This window comes from Otolemur garnettii, unplaced genomic scaffold (assembly GCF_000181295.1).
Source record: "Otolemur garnettii isolate 467f Iridium unplaced genomic scaffold, OtoGar3 scaffold00022, whole genome shotgun sequence".
Taxonomy (NCBI): Eukaryota; Metazoa; Chordata; class Mammalia; order Primates; family Galagidae; genus Otolemur; species Otolemur garnettii.
The window spans coordinates 17,939,581-17,957,771 of record NW_003852417.1 but is presented as its reverse complement, the minus strand read 5'-3'; the positions used below and the strand labels follow the sequence as shown (position 1 = coordinate 17,957,771).

At 49.0% G+C, this 18,191-nt stretch overlaps 1 protein-coding gene across 2 annotated transcripts; it reads right to left on the bottom strand.

Moving 5' to 3' along the window:
- Nucleotides 1–293: 293 nt before the first annotated feature.
- On the bottom strand, nt 294–5,579 carry MAPRE3 (microtubule associated protein RP/EB family member 3). Of its 2 annotated transcripts, none has more exons than XM_023511841.1 (6): nt 5,458–5,579; nt 4,043–4,188; nt 3,220–3,421; nt 1,802–1,956; nt 1,521–1,673; nt 294–1,240 (listed from the first exon to the last, which is right to left on the bottom strand). In XM_023511841.1, exons 1-6 carry the CDS (start codon nt 5,576–5,578, stop codon nt 1,172–1,174), a joined length of 846 nt encoding a protein of 281 aa, XP_023367609.1. In that variant the 5' UTR covers nt 5,579; the 3' UTR covers nt 294–1,171. The 2 variants fall into 2 exon arrangements, with proteins under 2 accessions (XP_023367609.1, XP_012659216.1); XM_012803762.2 differs by having other exon boundaries at nt 318–1,240; nt 3,265–3,421.
- Between the last annotated feature and the right edge of the window lie 12,612 nt (nt 5,580–18,191).

Sequence of the window (18,191 nt, the reverse complement as noted above, 5' to 3'; positions counted from 1 at the left end):
CTGGCCCAAAGGAGGCCAAAATGGCCTCCTGGTCCTGTTGGCCCGGTCACCCTGTTACCACAGCCACTTTACTGGGCTGCCCCTCACCATGACCATAGCCCCAGGGAATTTTCCTCCTCAGAGATTGGGGGTTGGAACTCCCTACCTTTCCCTCAAGCCCCCTGTCACCAGTGTTGGGAGATAGGACCAGCTCAGCATCTGGGCCTGGGCAAGGCTGACTAGGCTGTGCTGCATATTGTCACCTTGAGAGAGGGTGCACAAGAGGCAGAGCGCACTGAGACCCAGGCTGTGGCTCAGTGGAGGGAGATATGGAGTGGACTTTTACCACACAAGTTTATTTAAATAAAAGTGAACACTTATGCAGGCTGGTGCCCGAGGGACAGGGGTGGGGAGGGGCAGGTGGGAGGCAGACGTACTGTAGGGTCCAGGCAGAGACTGTGTGATGTGAACCAGGCTGCAGGAGGGAGAGGCTGGGGGCCTTGGGGCAGTGCCCCCTAAGGGCAGGGACCTCAGGCGGGGGAGCCTGGTGCTAGGAGGTCATTTCCTTCCCTCACATGCTCCCTCCATTCTCCTTGACCCCAGGGCCTACAGCACCACCTCCTCAGCCCCCACTCCCTCACCTGACATCAGCCTTCCCCTAGACTACTGGGAAGTCAAAAGATAAAATAAATAAAAATTGGTGAGTCCTGCCCCAGCCCCCAGCCATGGGGGAAGGGAAGCCAAGCCAGGCATACTGCCCCAAGCCTGTGCTGTTAGCCCTGGAAAAGAACAGGTAAAGTGCAAGGAAAATCCAGTAAGTAAAAATATACCAATGACTTTGTCAAATATATAGCTGCTGGCTGGTGGGGAGCAGGTGGCTGGCTGGGGTGGGTGGCAGCAGCACCCTGGGAAGTGTTGGCCAACACAGCATAGAGACAACGGAAATAAATAGGGGTGGGGAGTGGGCAGGGATCCCGCCTGCTGGGCCAGTGCCACTTGAGGACAAGGATGGGCCTTTGCCCGCTCACCTGCTCCATCTCCCCAAGCCCCTCTCACCCGGCCCCGCCATGCTGCGGCACTGACACAGAGCACCCGGCCGACCTGGCTGTAAGGAAAGGATTATAATGTGGGGGGGAGGGCAGGGAGGGGAGGCACAGGGAAGCTGTGCAGTCAGCCAGGGCCAGAGCTGCCCTCAGTACTCGTCCTGGTCTTCTTGTTGGTGTTCTTCAATCTCGTCGTCTTCAGGGGGTGCAAATCCTTCCTGGAGGGTGGAAAGGGAGAGGGAAGTGGTGGGCCGGGCAGGCCAGGCAGGCCAGGCTGAGGTTTTAGGTTCTATAGGAAGCTGGGGAGCAAGGGGCCCAGAGCCCAGGAACCCAGAGTTCTAGTCCGACTTTCTCTGTTAATGGTGCTTGTGACCCTGGGCTTGTGAATTCATCTCTCTCCCCTCATCAGTAAATGTTCTCCAAGGTCCCTTCTGGTCTTAGGGCCACACCAGAATGTCCAGTGGGCCTAGGATGCTAGCAAGTGAAAGGCGAGCTTACCTCAGTGGCATAGAGAATGCCGATAATGCCTGAGATGACAGGGCTGTTTTCACTTTCATGTTCCTGGCAGATGAGCTCAATGTCACGAAGTTTGCTGAAGTAGAAGTCACGCTCTTTCTCCAGCCCATCCACAGTCAGCTTTAAGTCCAATAGCTGCATAGGGAGAAGGCAGTGCTCAAGCCAGAGTTCCCTGCCTCACACTTTTCTTGTCCCCATAGACACCCTACGGGCCTACCTCTTGTGACAGGGCTATCTGAGCTACACTTACCCATCCCACTCACCTGTTGGTTGAGTTCAAGAATTTGGGCATCAGTTTCATGGCCTCCATTCCGGGCTGATGGGGGATTCTTCCGGAGGATGCAGGGTGGGGCCACATTGCTCAGTCGGCCAGAGGTCTGCATGTTTTTGGGGCCTGTAGGGGATGTCCTCTGCGGAACTGCCCAGGGAAGAGTCAGATGAGGCCACATAAGACCACAGTGCACACAGCAGGAGAGAGCCTGGTGGAAGGACTGCAGGGGCAGGCCCATGCGACAGGCAGGCACTCTCACCCCCACCCCTCCCAGCCACTTAGGAAGGGCATCTCCACCTAGGCTTCAAGCCTTGGCCACATGGGATGCTACAGAAGCTAGGCAGCCCTTTGGCAAGCCTGGGAGAGCAGGAACTATAGCAAACTAGAAGAAGGTGTGAGGTGTTGGGGCAGGGAGACAGTCGGCCTGACAGAGAGAGAAACAGGGACAGCCAATTTGAGGAAGTAGGGCTAGAAGAGAAGGGTTCAGGGCCCTCTTGTACTGACAGCCAAAGCCTGATGAAAAGCAGCTTGTGCGGGGTCTTTCCTAACAGAAGCCCCAGCCTGAAGCCACCCTTCCTGGAATGACCTGAGTCTCCTGACTGGAGGATATACAAGAAACCTGGCCCCTGTCTCAGGATGGGCTCTGCTGCCCTCTGTTGGCTGGACTGGGTGTCTATGCAGTGGTGGCAGAATCAGGGCCCAGAGCTCCTTCCCAGCACAGTCTGCATGCTGAGGCTGGTTGTTCTCTAGCACCTGCACCTCCCTATGCTTAGCAGGCCAGTCTAACACAAAGCAAGCAGGCACGCAGGATGGGCCCAGGCAGGACAGCAGCGCAGATGGAGGAGGTGGCTCTGCTATGACGGGGTCCGACGCAGGCTGGGGCTGCAACTCTCCTTTCCCTTCTAGGACCCATACGAAACCTCATTTTTAGAGACTCATCCATTGAGGATGTAGCAGTGGGGTTTGGGAATGGGGGAAGGCATGATCCAGCTTAGCAAATCCCTGCCCCTGAGCATCCAATGGGCCAGGGCAAGATGGGGCTGTGGTGCTGGCACCAGGCCTCTGGCCTGGATGGACCCGAATGGAGAAACCATGCTGCCTTACTGCCCCACCTTCTGGAGGCAAACGAGTTAGCTTATGCTATGAAATGAAGTGCCCTGAGCCTCTTGCTACAAGCTGCCACCATTGCTGGTGCTGGTGGCTCCCCTCTTAGACCAATTTTTGGAGCCCTCTCAACCCCTATTGTCACTCCCCAAGTCTAAGCGGGCAGCAGGCGGCGTCATCTGAACTCCGTGATAACAGTCTCCTCCAGGCTGGCAGGGCCGGGCCGGTGGCCCAGGGGGCGCTCCTGGCTGTAGAGCCCTGCCGGCCCGGCCCCCCACACTCCCTCCCCCGGCTCGGGCACATTACCTGCTGTGCCAATGAGTTTCTTGGATTTGTTGAAGATCTGATCACCTGGGTTAGGAGGTGGCGCTACGTCCTGGCCCTGCCGCGCCAGCAGAGGGTTGTAATCCTTTCCATCATAGTTTGCGTCAAAGAATTTCTTAAACCACTGAATAAACTCAAAATTATCTTGGAATTTTCCTTTCACTAATTTCTCTACAGGAATGATCTGAAATAGACCACACAAGCAGAGCACTTTAGCCACCTGCTGCTGAAGGGCCGCTTTCCTTTCATGAGAGGCTGCTGCTCTCAGGAAAGCCAGCCCCTGGGCTGCAGCGTCCTCCACCTTCTCACCAGTCCCCCTCCCATGGCACCAGCACAACAAATAGGCTGATGCCCAGCCTTGGATGCAGAGATATCCCTTTCCCATGGGCACAGAAAGAACCGTGGGGAGATGTCCCTTGCTTCTGGTGCCTGCCTGTGGGTTGGGGCTCAGGACCCACAGCCCTCTGGCTGTCAAGGCAGAACAGTGAGCAAAGAGACTTTTCTTGGGCCCTACAGAGAAATGGAACTTAATAGGAGGAGCACACAGAGCCTCGATGTCTGGGATGGAGAGAGTCCAGAGGGGAGTAAGGGAAAGGAATGTTATTGTCATGATGGGATGTCAAGTGCTGTGGATTTTCCACTGGGCCTTGAGCTGGGGGAACATGTTCCCTCTGGAGAGTCGGGAGGTAGAGAGAGGCTTGAACACTAGAATGACCCCAGCAGCCCCTGTGGCCCTGGATGGTGGGCCATCTTCTTCCCTAGAGTCATACAGCTCCTGAGGGTCCCCAGGAATGCAGGCACCTACTTTGTCAACACCCATCTTCTTGAAAGCTGCTTGCAGCACCTTGAAGTTGTGGATATATTCATGCTCTAGTTTGGCCTGGAACTTCACCTTCCTCAAGTGCACACAGCCAGGGAAGAGCATGTCCATGAACTGGCAGTAGGCTGCCCCTGTGGAGAGGCATGATGGCTTAGAGGGTGTTGTGGTCTCTTTCTGCTGGGCTGCTCTCTTTCACTTCCTCAGGTCCTCAGCTGGTCTCCTCTCCCAAACCTGGTCTCCTTTTCTCTCTTTTTGTCCTAGGGCTGGGGCCAGTCCTATTTTTAGGATAGACATGGCCAGAATTCCCCCACCTTTCCAAGAATAAAAGCAATGACTATTTATTGAAACGTATCATATTCCAGTATCATAGCAAACACTGCATATATTTAGGGTAATCCTAACAGCAATGCTAGTTATTTGGTGTTATTATCTCCATCTCATGCATGGGAAAACTGAGGCCTAGGGAGGTATAGCAACTTGTGCAGAATTGGACCAGCAGAGTTGGACCCAGAGTGGCTAGACCAGACCTGTGCTGCTAACCACCTGTGACTTCACTGCCTGTCGTGGCTCTCAGCTCCACCCCACAGCCTTCACTGTGCCTCTCTCACTCTTCACTTTTCTTTCTTTCTTTCTTTTTTTTTTTTTTTGAGACAGAGCCTCAAGCTATCCCCCTGGGTAGAGTGCTGTGGCATCACAGCTCATAGCAACCTCCAACTCCTGGGCTCAAGTGAGTCTCCTGCCTCAGCCTCCCAAGTAGCTGGGACCACAGGTGCCTGCCACAGCACCCGGCTATTTTTTGGTTGCAGCCGTCATTGTTGTTTTGGTGGGCCAGGCTGGATTCGAACCTGCCATCTTAGGTGTATGTGGCTGGTGCCTTAGCCACTTGAGCCACAGGCGCCGAGCCTCTTCACTTTTCTCTGCATGTCCAACTTCTACTCTAAACAGTTTGACTAGTTCAGCTTTCCAGCTCTCCTTCATAATCTTAATTATAAACTATGGTCAGGCACTGTATAATGTTTCAGTCAATGATTTACCTCAGGTATGACTGAGGTCCCATCAGATTATAATATTGTATGTTTAGATATGGTTAGATGCACACATACCACTATATTACAGAATTGCCTACAGTATTCAGTACAGTAATCTGCTGTACAGGTCTGTTGCCTAGGAGCAATGGGCTGTAGCCTAGGTGGGTAGCAGGCCACTCCACTGAGGTTTTGAGGTTTAGGTAAGCACCCTCTATGATGTTCCCACAATGATGAAATCACCTAATGACACATTACTCGAATTATGCCCATCATGAAGTGACACATGACTGCATGTTCCCTGCTGTGGCTGCTTTGCAATCCTGCCTTCTCTTCTCTTTAGCAGGGACACTTTCCCTATCCCCAGCCTCCTACCTGAACAGAGCTGTTCTATCTTGGTATAATTGAGGTGCAGGGAGTCATTGACCCATGCAAGCATATCATGGCGACTCAGATTTTCGCTGGTCACGGATGTGGAGTACACATTGACGGCCATACCCCAGCTGCAAAGAAAGAAGAAAAGTGAGGTCAGCACCCGGGCTTCATGCTATCCTTTAGCTGTCAGGAGAGAAGGGGCGGCAGGACCCCTGGGAAGTAAGAAGCATTCCCTCTAGAACCAGCCTTGCAGTTTAGCCCCCAGAGAAGCAGTACTTATTCACTCTTTAAATCCTTAATGAGTGTCTACTATATCTTAGATCAGTGGTTCTCAAACTTCCTAAGGCTGCAACTCTTTAATATAGTTCCTGTGTATTGCAACCACTGTGCTAGATGAACTGGTGGTTCAAAGTTAATCAGCACATGATCTCTGCCTTGGAGGAGTTTACAGACAGGCAAACACCATCCTAAGGAACTGGTGGGCAGTACAAACAAACCCACAAAATTTCAGGATGGTACACAGAAGGGTGTGATCTCATCTGCTTGGCAGGGGCAGAGAAGTTGGAGCCTAAAAGGAACAGGAATTTTCCAGACATAAAAAGGGATGGGCTAGAAGAGCATTTCAGGCGCAAGGACTAGCAGGAACAAAGGCACAGCTTATTCTGGAACTGAGTTGTTCAGCAGGACCAGGGAGCAGGTTTTGTGTTGGGTGTGGCACAGTGAGGCTGGCAGGGACATATCCAAGGCTTTGTTTACCGGGAGGAGAAGGCTTAACTTTCTATTTAAACAACAGGAAGCCAATAGAAGATTTTAAGGAGACAATAACTTGACCAGATTTGTGTTACTGAAAGCCAACTAACCTTTGCCTGTCCTCTGACTTCAGACTCCACATTCCTGGGGTCTGTGGCCTGCTGACTGACCAGAGGCACGTAATCTCTGCTTGTCCAGAACCTTCCCCTCACACAGGCTTCTCTCCTGTATTCAGTACCCGGGATGTCACTAGCAGCCACTAGTCTCTCAAGATAGAAACTGGCAGGGTTAACCCAGAGAGCCCGTTCCCCTCATCCTCCCATGGAGCCATTCCTTAAGTCCTGGACCCTGCCCCCCAATCTGCCCTGTTCTGGTCACCTCAGAGTGTGCTGTAGGCATTCCTCACTTTCTACAGTGGGCTGTTCCCAGAACCCCACAATACCAAAGTCATTAATGTTCCCATCCCTTACGTAAAATGATGTAGAATTTGCATATAGCCTCCAGACACACTCTTGCATATACTTTAAGTCATCTCTAGATTACTTATAATATCTAACTCAATGCAAATGCTATGTAAACAGTTGTTATACTGTATTGTTTAGGGAATAATGACAAGAAAAAATTCTGTATATGTTCAGAACAGATGCAACCTCTCCCGTTTTCCCCCAAATATTTTTGACCTGCATTTAGTTAAATTTGCAGTTGGCTGAATCCACAGATGCAGAATCCATGGATGTGGAGAGCTGGCTGTACGTTCTAGCCCAGGTTAGCAGAAGCCTTCTTTTTCCAGCTGCTAGCCCCTTCCTCTTAAGCCATCCCCGACATTGTGCTGTCGGAATCTAGCTAAAAGGAGACCTGGCTGCTCCGCACCCCATCTTTAAGCCCCTTCAGCCATCATCCCAAATGAGCTGCCCACTGGCCGAATTTGCCTTGTAGACTTGAACTGTTTAGCACTCCCTGTGTTGGAAACGTTTTTTGAATTAGTGCCCAATATTTTCACATTGGTATGTTTCACACAAACAATTTGGGATTTCTGGCTTCTTTGGGGGACTCTCTGAGCCTAAGTTCCTGCACTGAGGCAATAGCTGGAGCTGAGCCAGCATGCTTGAGCCTCCTTCCCACCCCACCCCCACACAGAGGCCAAGTGTCAGCTGCTGATGGTCGCTGACTTGCACTGTTGAGAGGGAACTATTTCTTATAACTAGGTTTTTTATCAGAAATGGAGAAACAGAAAGCGGGTCAAAAGGACTGTGTATTCCGAGAATCGTTGAGAACTCCTATTTCTGGAGTGAATGAAGAATGTTTCTTCAGGCTTACTATGTAAAGTGTCTCTCTGAAGGAAGAATACATTCAGCATGCTTCCTTACCCCCTGTAGGCGTCTGCTCTTAAAACATGACCTTCCCTACCACTTCTCAAAATCCTAAATGGACCCCATCTTTCCCCTCTTCTCCCACTTTGTGCCCCCCGTTAGAACATAGGCAACTCCCCATTCACCCTCTGTCTGGAATGTCAACCCCACCCCAAAGTCTGTTCATTCTTTGCTCAAACTGAGGTCCGAAGACCACCATCGCTGGGGTTGGATGGGCATCAGCTTGTTAGAAATTCCAATTCTCTCACCCTCCCCCAGGCCTCCTGAATCACAGTCTGCCTCTGACCAAGATGCCCAGAGGAGCTGCAGGCATGGTCAGGTTTGAGAAGCACTGCTTCAGAGAGGGGGCTCAGCCTGGGCTGTGCTCCCTGCAGGTCCCCACCCCTCATCTCACACTTATGTAATGAGACCTCCGTATATACCTGTTTAAATGAAATTTTGAAGAAAAATCATGAGAGAAAACTCTCTTATTTATTCCCAATCCTTCTTCCTAAAAATAAACTTTGTCCTTCATTGCCCAGGGAAACAGAGGACAGACAGGGCCAAAGAGCCAAGAGAAACAAAAATTAATTTTTGTCTTGAGAGCCTTTAAGGCAGTGATTTTCAACTGATGTGGCATGGCACACTAACGTACCATGAGAGCATCTTAGGTGTGCTGCGAACATTTTTAAAGATTATTCGTTAAATTATTTTTCAAAGAACAGCAAAGCACAGCTAAGTATGTTCTTTTTTTTTTTTTTATTCTCTTTGTTGTTGTTGTTCAACATAATTTAAGTGTGCCACGGAAGTTTAATTATAGGTTCAAGTGTGCCGTGAGATTAAAAAACAGGTTGAAAAGGCTCAGCGCCTGTGGCTCAAGCGGCTAAGGCGCCAGCCACATACACCTGAGCTGGTGGGTTCGAATCCAGCCCAGGTCTGCCAAACAACAATGATGACCGCAACCAAAAAACAGCTGGGCGTTGCGGCGGGTGCCTGTAGTCCCAGCTATGGGAGGCTGAGGCAGGAGAATCGCTTAAGCCCAGGAGTTGGAGGTTGCTGTGAGCTGTGATGCCACAGCACTCTACCAAGGGCGACAGCTTGAGGCTCTGTCTCAAAATAAATAAATAAATAAAAAAGGTTGAAAAACATTGCTCTAAGAACTCAGGACTTGGCAATTTCAGAGTTTTCTGAGGGTGATTTGGACAGCATTTGAGTTTCCTCTTACACAATGGCTTTGAGCCCACTGCTCTGTATCCCAACCCATGTGGTCACCACTGGACTATTTAAATGTCTTCCCCCATGTCAGAAAGTGCTTTGAAGCCAGGAATAGACTTTTTGGGCCTGTTATAGGGAAGGTGTTCAGAAAACCTGCTGGATAAATTACACCTCCTCATCTCCTCTTTCTGAATGTCTTTCATTATCTTCTGGCCTCAGTCCCCCACCCTAACTCAACCTTTAGGACTCTGCATTGGAGTTGGCATTGTCTCCAGGAGACCTTCCCTGAACTCCTAGTGGGGATACACCCTGCAGCACCCAGGCATAGCACATCATGGCATTCTCACATTCTCATGAAATCACCTGTGTCTGTCCCTTTCACCTGACTATAAGCTGACTTCAATGGCCAGGATATTTGCCATTGACTTTGATTCCAGACCAATTCTCAATGAACAAAAATTGCCTAACCATGTTGGTGGAAAGGAATTGCAGAAACTGAAGTTTGGAGAGTGTTTCCAAGTTTCTGGGGACGGACCTAAAGTAACAAGAGCAAGAGGAGTGGACAGGGACGGATGGTCACTGAACTTGCAAAAGAGGAAGAATGGGCAGGGTCAAGGGAAGGGCATCTTACTTTGATGAGTATTTATTTTGTTACAGAAAGTAAGAAATTGAAAAGATTTTCTCTTGTCCTCCTGGAGTTCATAATCTTACTGGGGAGACAAACACACACAAGAACAGTATAACCACATGTTCAAAGTGTGGCAAAAACAGTAAGTCCTATAGTCAGGAAGGGAAGAGGGTGGAGTTAGAAGAAGTGCATTTGAATGGCCCCAAAGCATAAATTGTCAGCCCTGCCAGGTCCCCAGGAGGTCTGCAGAGTCCTGCCAGTTGCTACGTGCAGAGGGCACATGTTGTTCTGATACTGTGCAGAATGATTATCTGGGAGCTTTCCACAGGTTCCAAGATGCATTTCTCCTAGAGGCCCTGGGGCCCACAGGCAGAGTGATTCTGGGCCAGCTGTGGCTGACACTCTGCTGGGCCTCCGAGGGTCTGGGCTGGTCAGCAGGCTTCTGAGGGTCATTTTAGGTTGCCGTTAGGAGTTCCTGAGCCCTTTAGGGGTTTCAAGGGCTGGTTACTGAAGAAAAGCAGAGGCAAAACTCTAGTCCAAACACATCCTCCTGGTTGTCCCTGAGATCATTTGAGCTTCAAGGGGTCTTCAAGTCTGAGGGCAGCTTTTGTGGGGTTTCATAGGACTGGACCTGCTGATGGTTCAGGCCTGCTCCACACATTCCTGAAGTTCCTTACTAGGAGAGTCCGTTAGCTTCTCTTGCAGAGGCTTTTCAGTAGGCTAGAGTGAAGCCCAAGCATGAGTATATAACACACATTTATTATGTTACTACATAATAATATGTACATTATTGTATGTAAATACTGTTTATGTATATTCTTATATCATTTATATGATATAAAATTTATGTGTATTATATAGACACATTTTTTATTGAATTTAATTTTTAGAAACACCCAAGGTGATTCTGGTGCATACCCAAGTATGAGAACCACAGCCTTCATCTGATAGATGTGCTTAGCTGGGAGTTCCTGCCTGTGCTGCAGAAACTAGGGAGAAAGTGTTAGCCATCTTCCTCTTTGGTACAGAGGCAAAATCTCCAGTTTCCCTGGAGCTCAGAATACAGCTAAAGTCCTTGCTATTAGGGCTCTAACAGTCACCAAGAACTACACAGCTACTTGAAAAATGCCCGTCTTCTCAGTTTGTCCCCAAATTCCTAGTTCTGTCAGTGCCTGATGATGGGAGGCCACTTTCCACACTTTTGATCAGTGTGATTCTAGGGTCAAAAGTGGCAACAGTGCCTGTAAGAAGAAAGTTGGAAAAAATGGCTCCTTTTAGGGAGTAGCAGTCAGCTATGTTGTCATCTCCTATGGGGCTTCTAGGGACAGCAGGGCAGCTGATATTGGGAACATAGCCTTAGTCTCCCTGAGCACTAGCTTAGGCCCTCTCAAGTGGTAGTTCTCTCTGTTCTGGTTGAGGTCCGTTTGGCTCAGGATAACTCATCCAGGGCACTCAGGGGTCTCTGCAAGGAGTCTCTACCATACTTGCAAGAGCTGCATGAAGAAACCAGCCTCCTCATGTTCTTATCTCTCATTATGCTGGAGAGGGTAGGATGCCTTTTTAATTTTCCTCTCCTAGATTTGGCTCTGTAAATAGAACTACACGTGGCCAGCAGGTGGCACCCCAGGTCCTACGATTTCTTTAAATGTTTTTCTCCCATCCTCAAATCCCCTTTCTCTCTCTGATCTCAGTCTAGAAAAGGGAAAGAACCTAACTTTGATTTAGTCCCAAAGAGGAAGCCAGCTTCAGTCAAACCTAGTGATGTCAGGGAAGGGGCTGGGTAAAAAGTCTATTCCTGGCCCCTATGTCCCCTAAGAGCTGGGCTGGCTAGAGTGGACTATAGAGCACAGGGTCTGCTCTAAGATTCTGGACTGAACTAGACCAACCTCCCTATCCCCCAAAACCACAGGTTGAACTCAACTGGTCCAACTTCTGATGGCCTTTTGAATTGGGGGTTGACCTGGGTTTGGACTCAAACCAGATCAGCTGCTGGGGGCAGAGGTATAGAAAGCATTTGCCCAAGCATCTGGCTCTAAGTAGACAAGCTGCTTCCAATTATAGCAAAGATGTAGGCTGAGGAGCTGCTTAGTGATAATATACCTGTTACTAAGAGTGTCTTCACCTTCCCTGAGGGAATGGTAGGTCATTACCCAGAGAGGGAGGCTTTGTGCCAAGAGATGTAATCACATGGTCTCCCAAACTTGTCCCCATGTTTCTAGCATCATCTTTGGCACATGGAGACTGTCAGGCAAATAGTCCCTGACTGGGTTATGGCATGCCTCCATCCAGGTTGGCTGGAAACCTCACTTGAAGATCAGACCAAGACTTGTTCTTGGGATAAGCCTGCTCTGCAGAGCCTTGACTTTTTTTTTTAGACAGAGATTCAAGCTGTTGCCCTGGGTAGAATGCTGTGGCATCACAGCTCACAGCAACCTCAAACTCTTAAGCTTAAGTGATTCTCTTGCCTCAGCCTCCCAAGTAGCTGAGACTACAGGTGCCCGCTACAACACCTGGATATTTTTTGGTTGTAGTTGCCATTGTTCAGCAGGCCTGGGCTGGATTCAAACCCACCAGCTCTGGTATATGTGGCTGGCACTCTAGCTGCTGAGCTATAGACACTGAGCCAGGGCCTTGACTCTTGCTACCAGATCTGGAGCCAAAGGAAAGAAAGGCTGAGGCTTAATCCAGTAACTCTGCCAAACCACTTTGTATGCTAGGACCATAACACTGAAGGTGCCTTCACTGGCAATGGGGAAGGCAGTCACAGGTCTCAATGGGAGAGGGGAAGTATCTTATCGTTCTATACACTGAGGCTTAGAAAAGCGTCATCAAGACCAAATCTTTCTAGAGACCATGGGTTCCTTCTCAAATACCTAAGATAGCACTTAAATTTAGGCACTTATATTTCTTTTTTTTTTTTTTGAGACAGTCTCAAGCTGTTGCCCTGAGTAGAGTATTGCAGTGCCATAGCTCATAGCTCACGGCAACCAAACTCCTGGGCTCAAGAGATTCTCCTGCCTCAGCCTCCCAAGGAGCTGGGACCACAGGCACCTGCCACAACACCCATCCATCTTTGTTGTTGCAGTTGTCATTGCCGTCCCACCTGGCCCAGGCTAGGTCTCAACCCATCAGCCTTGGTGTACTTGGCTGGCGCCCTACCATTGAGCTATGGGCGCTGCCAAGACACTTATATTCTTAAATCATAAAGATGACCAAATGTCTGCATAACTCTGAAATGTCAGATTCTAACACTAAATAATCTTATCACCAGGCTAAATATAATTTTGGCTTTTTGTTTTTAAATCTTCCATGAAAATCTATCTTCTACAAACATGTCTTAAAGATAATGCAGAGGCCTCCAGTCTTCTCTAATTGTATGGGGCTCCTTTTGTCCCAATCTCATCCCAGTTCTGCATAATCCCTGAAAGAACCCTCTGTAGTTCCCAGGCCTTCACCCTCCCCTCAGCATGGCACACCGGTCTCCCAGTCCTGCAGGAGGTGGCCAGCATGCCTCCAGCAAGCTGTATAAAGGCAATGCTTTTTTTTTTTTTTGAGACAGAGCCTCAAGCTGTCACCCTGGGTAGAGTGCTGTGGCATAACAGCTCACAGCAACCTCCAAGTCCTGGGCTCAAGTGATTCTCCTGCCTCCACCTCCCAAGTAGCTGGGACTACAGGCGCCCGCCATAACTCCTGACTATTTTTTGGTTGCAGCCGTTGTTGTTTGGCGGGCCCAGGCTAGATTTGAACCCACCAGCTCAGGTGTATGTGTCTGGCACCTTAGCTACTTGAGCCACAGGTGCTGAGCCAAAGGCAATGCCTTAAGAATACTGTATCTCCAGCCAGAACACTTAGGCTCAAATCCTGACTCCCATGTCCTCGCTGTTTGACTTTAGGCCTCAGTTTCCTCACCTATAACATGAGGAGTAAAATAGTTCCCACCTCATATAATTGTTATGAGGATTAAGCAAGTCATGTATACAAAGTGCTAAGCACACAGCCTGACATACAATCAACATTTGGGAAGTGTTATCAATATTATTTGGGCAGACAGTGAGAATCCAAGGGCACTTGAAAAGCAGGCACCTGACACAGAGCCAGCCTCTGGTCTTTAAGACCATGGAATGGCCAGTCCAGAAAGGAGAGAGACCACAGAATCGTGCTTTTCTCTGCCCCTTCCACCTACAGACAGCCATCTGGACTTCTGAGCTGGGCTCCGATCGCGATCCCGCCCCAACTCCAGGTTTCCCATAGGTTCTGCTTTGTAGATGCCATCCTACCGGCCAGGAAAACTGGAACAGATGCTGTGGGATCAGAGGAGAGAGAACTCTGCAGAGCCTGCCAAAATGTTTCCTGCTCTTGACGTGGGGCTATGCCCATTGTCACTGGGCTACCCCTTCCTGCCCAGGCCCGGGGGGCTGAAGTCACCTGTTTGGAAAATCTGCAAAATTGCTACCCTTGGCCCCGTGGGTCACACATCCAGGTTATTCTAGGGTTGCATGGAGGCAATACGTGCAGGCAGGGATGAAGGGTTCTGAGGGGCTACAGCAGCCCTGCCAGCGGGTCACAAAGCCCTGCCACATCCAGCCAATCACCTTCTTCTCATGGAAAGGCAAGGACCTGACTCATAGAGAGGCCCAGCCTCTCAAACTAAATTAGTCAAAAGTACACATGGGGCAAGTGGAGTAGTTCCAGGGTTGGCTGGGACACCCGCATGCACTCACTACAGCAGACCCAGGACAGGGATCTGGATGGTTGTAGGTCCAGGTAGGAACTGGAGGTTCTCCAGGATTCTGTTCTCACAACACTCTTACATCAAGTAGCTCTCCCCTAATATCCTGCAGCCACTGGGGTCTTGGATGTGTCCTGCTGAACAATGATCTGAATTCTTATGGAAGTACTCCCAGGCTGGTTGGGATGATGCTGCCAGGGGACATAGCCCGTAGGGCAAGTTCTGGCTAAGTTTCTCTATCTGGTCATAACCCCAAGGGCTAATGAAAACCCAGGAGTGAAGTAAGCAGAACTCCTTCTCATTGCCAGAATTAATAGGTTTTAGCAGGGTCCATTTAGGTGAGCAGATAGAAAGGCAACGCTTTCTAAAGACTCTTCACTATAGCACTTTTAAGTTCCTCAAACACCTACTTTTGTTTTTGTTTTGTTTTGTTTGAGACAGTCTCACTTTGTTATTCCTGGTAGAGTGCCGTGATGTCATGGCTCACAGCAACCTCAAACTCTTGGGCATAAGCGATTCTCTTGCCTCAGTCTCCCAAGTAGCTGAGACTATAGGTGCCTACCACAACGCCTGGCTATTTTTTGTTGCAGTAGCCATTGTTGTTTAGCTGGCCTGGGCCAGATTAGAACCTGCCAGCCTCAGCATATGCAGTTGGTACTCTAACCACTGTTCTATGGGTGCCAAGCCATGCCCAGCTATTTTTAGAGATAGGGTCTTTCTCTGGCTCAGGCTGGTCTCCAACCTGTGAACTCAGGCAATTCACCCACCTCGGCCTCCCAGAGTGCTGGGATTACAGGTGTGAGCCACTGTGCCTGGCCAACACCTACTTGTTAAGTCAACGGATGTCCATAGAGCTGCCCATCAACCCAAGGCCCCCAGTAGCAGCCTCCTGGGTAGTGTGGTGCACAGAGGTTTGATGGCAGAAGGTGTGGCTTAGCTACAGGCTTTGCCACTCACTGTGAGATGTTGGGCAAGTAGGTGAAAGCATTTTCGTGTTTGAAAAATCAGAATGATGGTACTACTAAGCATGGGGTTGTGTGAGGACAGTAAGAGATACTGCCTGTGGAAACCAAAGGTTCATTATCACCCTGCGTGGGGGCTTAGCCACCTTTACTGAGAGGATCATCAACATATTGACTCAAGTTCTTTCCAGAACCCTGAGCCAACTCCTTACAGACCCTCTGGCCAGGGTCCTGAGTAGAAGACAGCAGGGACAGGCTTGGCTCTCTGTTCTCTGCTGCCTCAGGCAGAAAGACAGAGCGCTGCTTTTGGAGCTATGCTACCCATTTCTCTCTTCAATTAGTTCTGGCTCAGGGCTTGGTACTCACATAATAGCTTTTCACTATTTATTTATTTAAGACAGAGACTCACTGTTGCCCTGGGTAGAGTGCTATAGTTTTATAGCTCACAATAACATCAAACTCTTGGGCTTAAGAGGTCCTCTTGCCTCAGCCTCCTGAGTAGCTGAGACTACAGGTGCACGCCACAATTCCCAGGAAGTTTTTTCTATTTTTAGTAGAGACAAGGCATCTTGCTCTTGCTCAGGTTAATCTCACACTCCTGAGCTCAAGCAATCCAGCTGCCTTGGCCTCCCAGAATGCTAGGATTTACACCCATGAGTCACCACACTTGGCCCAATCCCTATTTATTGAATGAATGAGTGGGAGAGGTTAAAGTAGGTGAAGAGGGGTTCAGATGGCAGGTGGGCTCAGTCAGGTGGTTTTCCTGTCTCCTTTCGTACTTGTTGATGCTGAAGAGGTGCTGCTGGCTACACGAAGAGAAGGGTGCAGAGTAGTAAGCTAGCTGCACCTCCTGGTCATGCACAGCCAGATGCTGCACAAAACCTTGGCAAGAGATTTAAAAATCTTCCTCTCATGCATTTATTCCTCACAGCAGGGTTTTAGGACAGTTCTGAGAGTGGAAGCTGGTGGCCTGCTGGGGGGTGGGTTGCTGGCCCACTTACGGCTAGCCTGAGCACGGAGAGGAATGGGAGCTGCAGCGGCTGGTGTGACAACGCACTGCAAAGAGAACATTCGCGTTTTCAGCAGTCTGGTGGGTCTGAGGTTTCCTTAATGGCAAAGTCAGAGCTCAACTCAGACCATCCAAACCTAAATCCTAAGCTCTTGACACACTACCACTCTGGGGGCAGGAAGCAGTTTCATTTTGCACAGTTCTAGAATGAGGAGGTGTGCTCTGATTTAGCCCCCTGAGAATCAGGAGGAAGGAAAGGAAATTTAAGAGGTCATCTTCTCTACATTTCTCTTTCCAAACTACTGCAACATTGCCTTAATCTCAATCAGCAAGTGTTCACTGACCACTGACAGGTGCCAAATGCCCTGTGCTTGGGAGAACACGGGTCATTGTAAGGCAGGGGTCTTGTCTTTAAGGAGCCTTTGTCTGGCTGAAGGGATGAGAGTGATTCATAAATAACAAGGAATGCCACAAAGCAGGATATATGAAATGCTAAGTAGTGAAAGTACATTTGGCTTTTAAGTGCTCCAGGTGCAGGTAAGGGATGAGGGGGGCTCAGCAGTGAGAAGGAGGTGGCACCTCATTTGGGGCTTTAAAGATGACAGGATGTCAGAAGGTAGGTAGTGAAGAAAAAATAAGAAATTTTGGTTATGGGAAACATGTTTATTATTACTTTTATTTTTAAAAATGAGCATATGACCAATGACTCAATCTTGGAGGAATGTTAGGGGACGCAGTGAAAGGAAAAGAGGGGAGAGAGAGCCAAGGGAGGGGCTGGTTTCAAAGAGGAGGTCATCTGCCTGTTGAATGAAGATACCAGACCTGAGGTGGGGAAATGGTTATTAAATTGTGCAATAAGAAACACTGAAACTCTGAGTCATTTTGTTGGAGTGTGGGGACAAAAGCTAGACTTGCAGTCAGTTATGGAGTCTCAGATCATCGACCCATGATGATGCAGGAGAGAGAATGCACAAGGGTTTGTCCTCAAGTATTTTAGGTAGACTAGTGAGTGACTGCAGAACACAGAACATCTTGATTCTTTTAAAATCTGGAGAAAAATATATATTAAAATTAGGCTTGTGCTCTTCAACGTGACATACTCCCCATCCTCTTTCAGACTCCATATCTTACCCTTAAGTCCTAGATCTTATCTGTCTGTGGAGTCTTACAAATGCAACCTCAAAATCTGTGGCTACTCACAACATTGTATCATGAATGAAAAGAAAGATGGGGAAGAAATGCTAATATAATATAAACTAAGTTGAATGTTTTAGAAATAATAAAGTCTTAAATATTTATTTACTATTTTGTTTAACAGTGGTTAATCATAACCCTTTTTGATCTTTCGCTTTGGGGGAAATTACTGTATTAAATCAGGGAAGAATAGACAAAATTGATTCCTCAGGACTTTGCAGAGCCTCAGACCACTCATTCATCCCCCTTTATGGAGTATGTGTCAGACCTGGGGCCTGTGGTAAGACATGGGACCAGTCAGGGCCCTGGAAGAATTCATGGACTTTGGTGGGAGCTGGACAAGTAAAGAAAATAATCAAAGGGCAACACCTTCCACTCCAATCTTGGAAACAAGAAGGGCATGCTACTGGAGCAAACCTGCTTCTTGGGCTAGGGCTGGCTTCATAGAGGAAGGAGAGTTTGAACTGGGTCTTGAGGGTGGTGCCTGTGGCTCAGTGAGTGGGGCGTCGGCCCCATGTACTGAGGGTGGTGGGTTCAAACCTGGCTCTGGCCAGACTGCAGCAAAAAAATGGCTGGGTGTTGTGGCGGGTGCTTGTGGTCCCAGCTACTTGGGAGGCTGAGGTAGGAGAATCGCCTAGGCCCGGGAGTTGGAGGTTGCTGTGAGCTGTGATGCCACAGCACTCTACTGAGGGCTATAGGGTGAGACTCTGTCTCTACAAAAAAAAAAAGAATGTGAACTGGTCTTGAAGGAGAAGCTCATCAGGAAAATAAGTCAAAAGGAAAGAGAAATGTATGGGGAGGAAAGAAAAGCCTGCAAATAGTTCAACCCAGATGCATGTTAGGGCAGAGGAGATGTGGTAAAAAAAAGGCAGACACGGCTCGGCGCCTATAGCTCAAC

Excerpts from the sequence above, each read along its gene's own strand:
- MAPRE3 (XM_023511841.1), bottom strand. The coding sequence starts at position 5,578 with ATGGCCGTCAATGTGTACTCCACATCCGTGACCAGCGAAAATCTGAGT. Across the intron at positions 4,189-5,457 it reads GATAGAACAGCTCTGTTCAG|GGGCAGCCTACTGCCAGTTC; the intron begins GTAGGAGGCTGG and ends GCCTCTCCACAG. Across the intron at positions 1,957-3,219 it reads GAAACTCATTGGCACAGCAG|TTCCGCAGAGGACATCCCCT; the intron begins GTAATGTGCCCG and ends TTCCCTGGGCAG.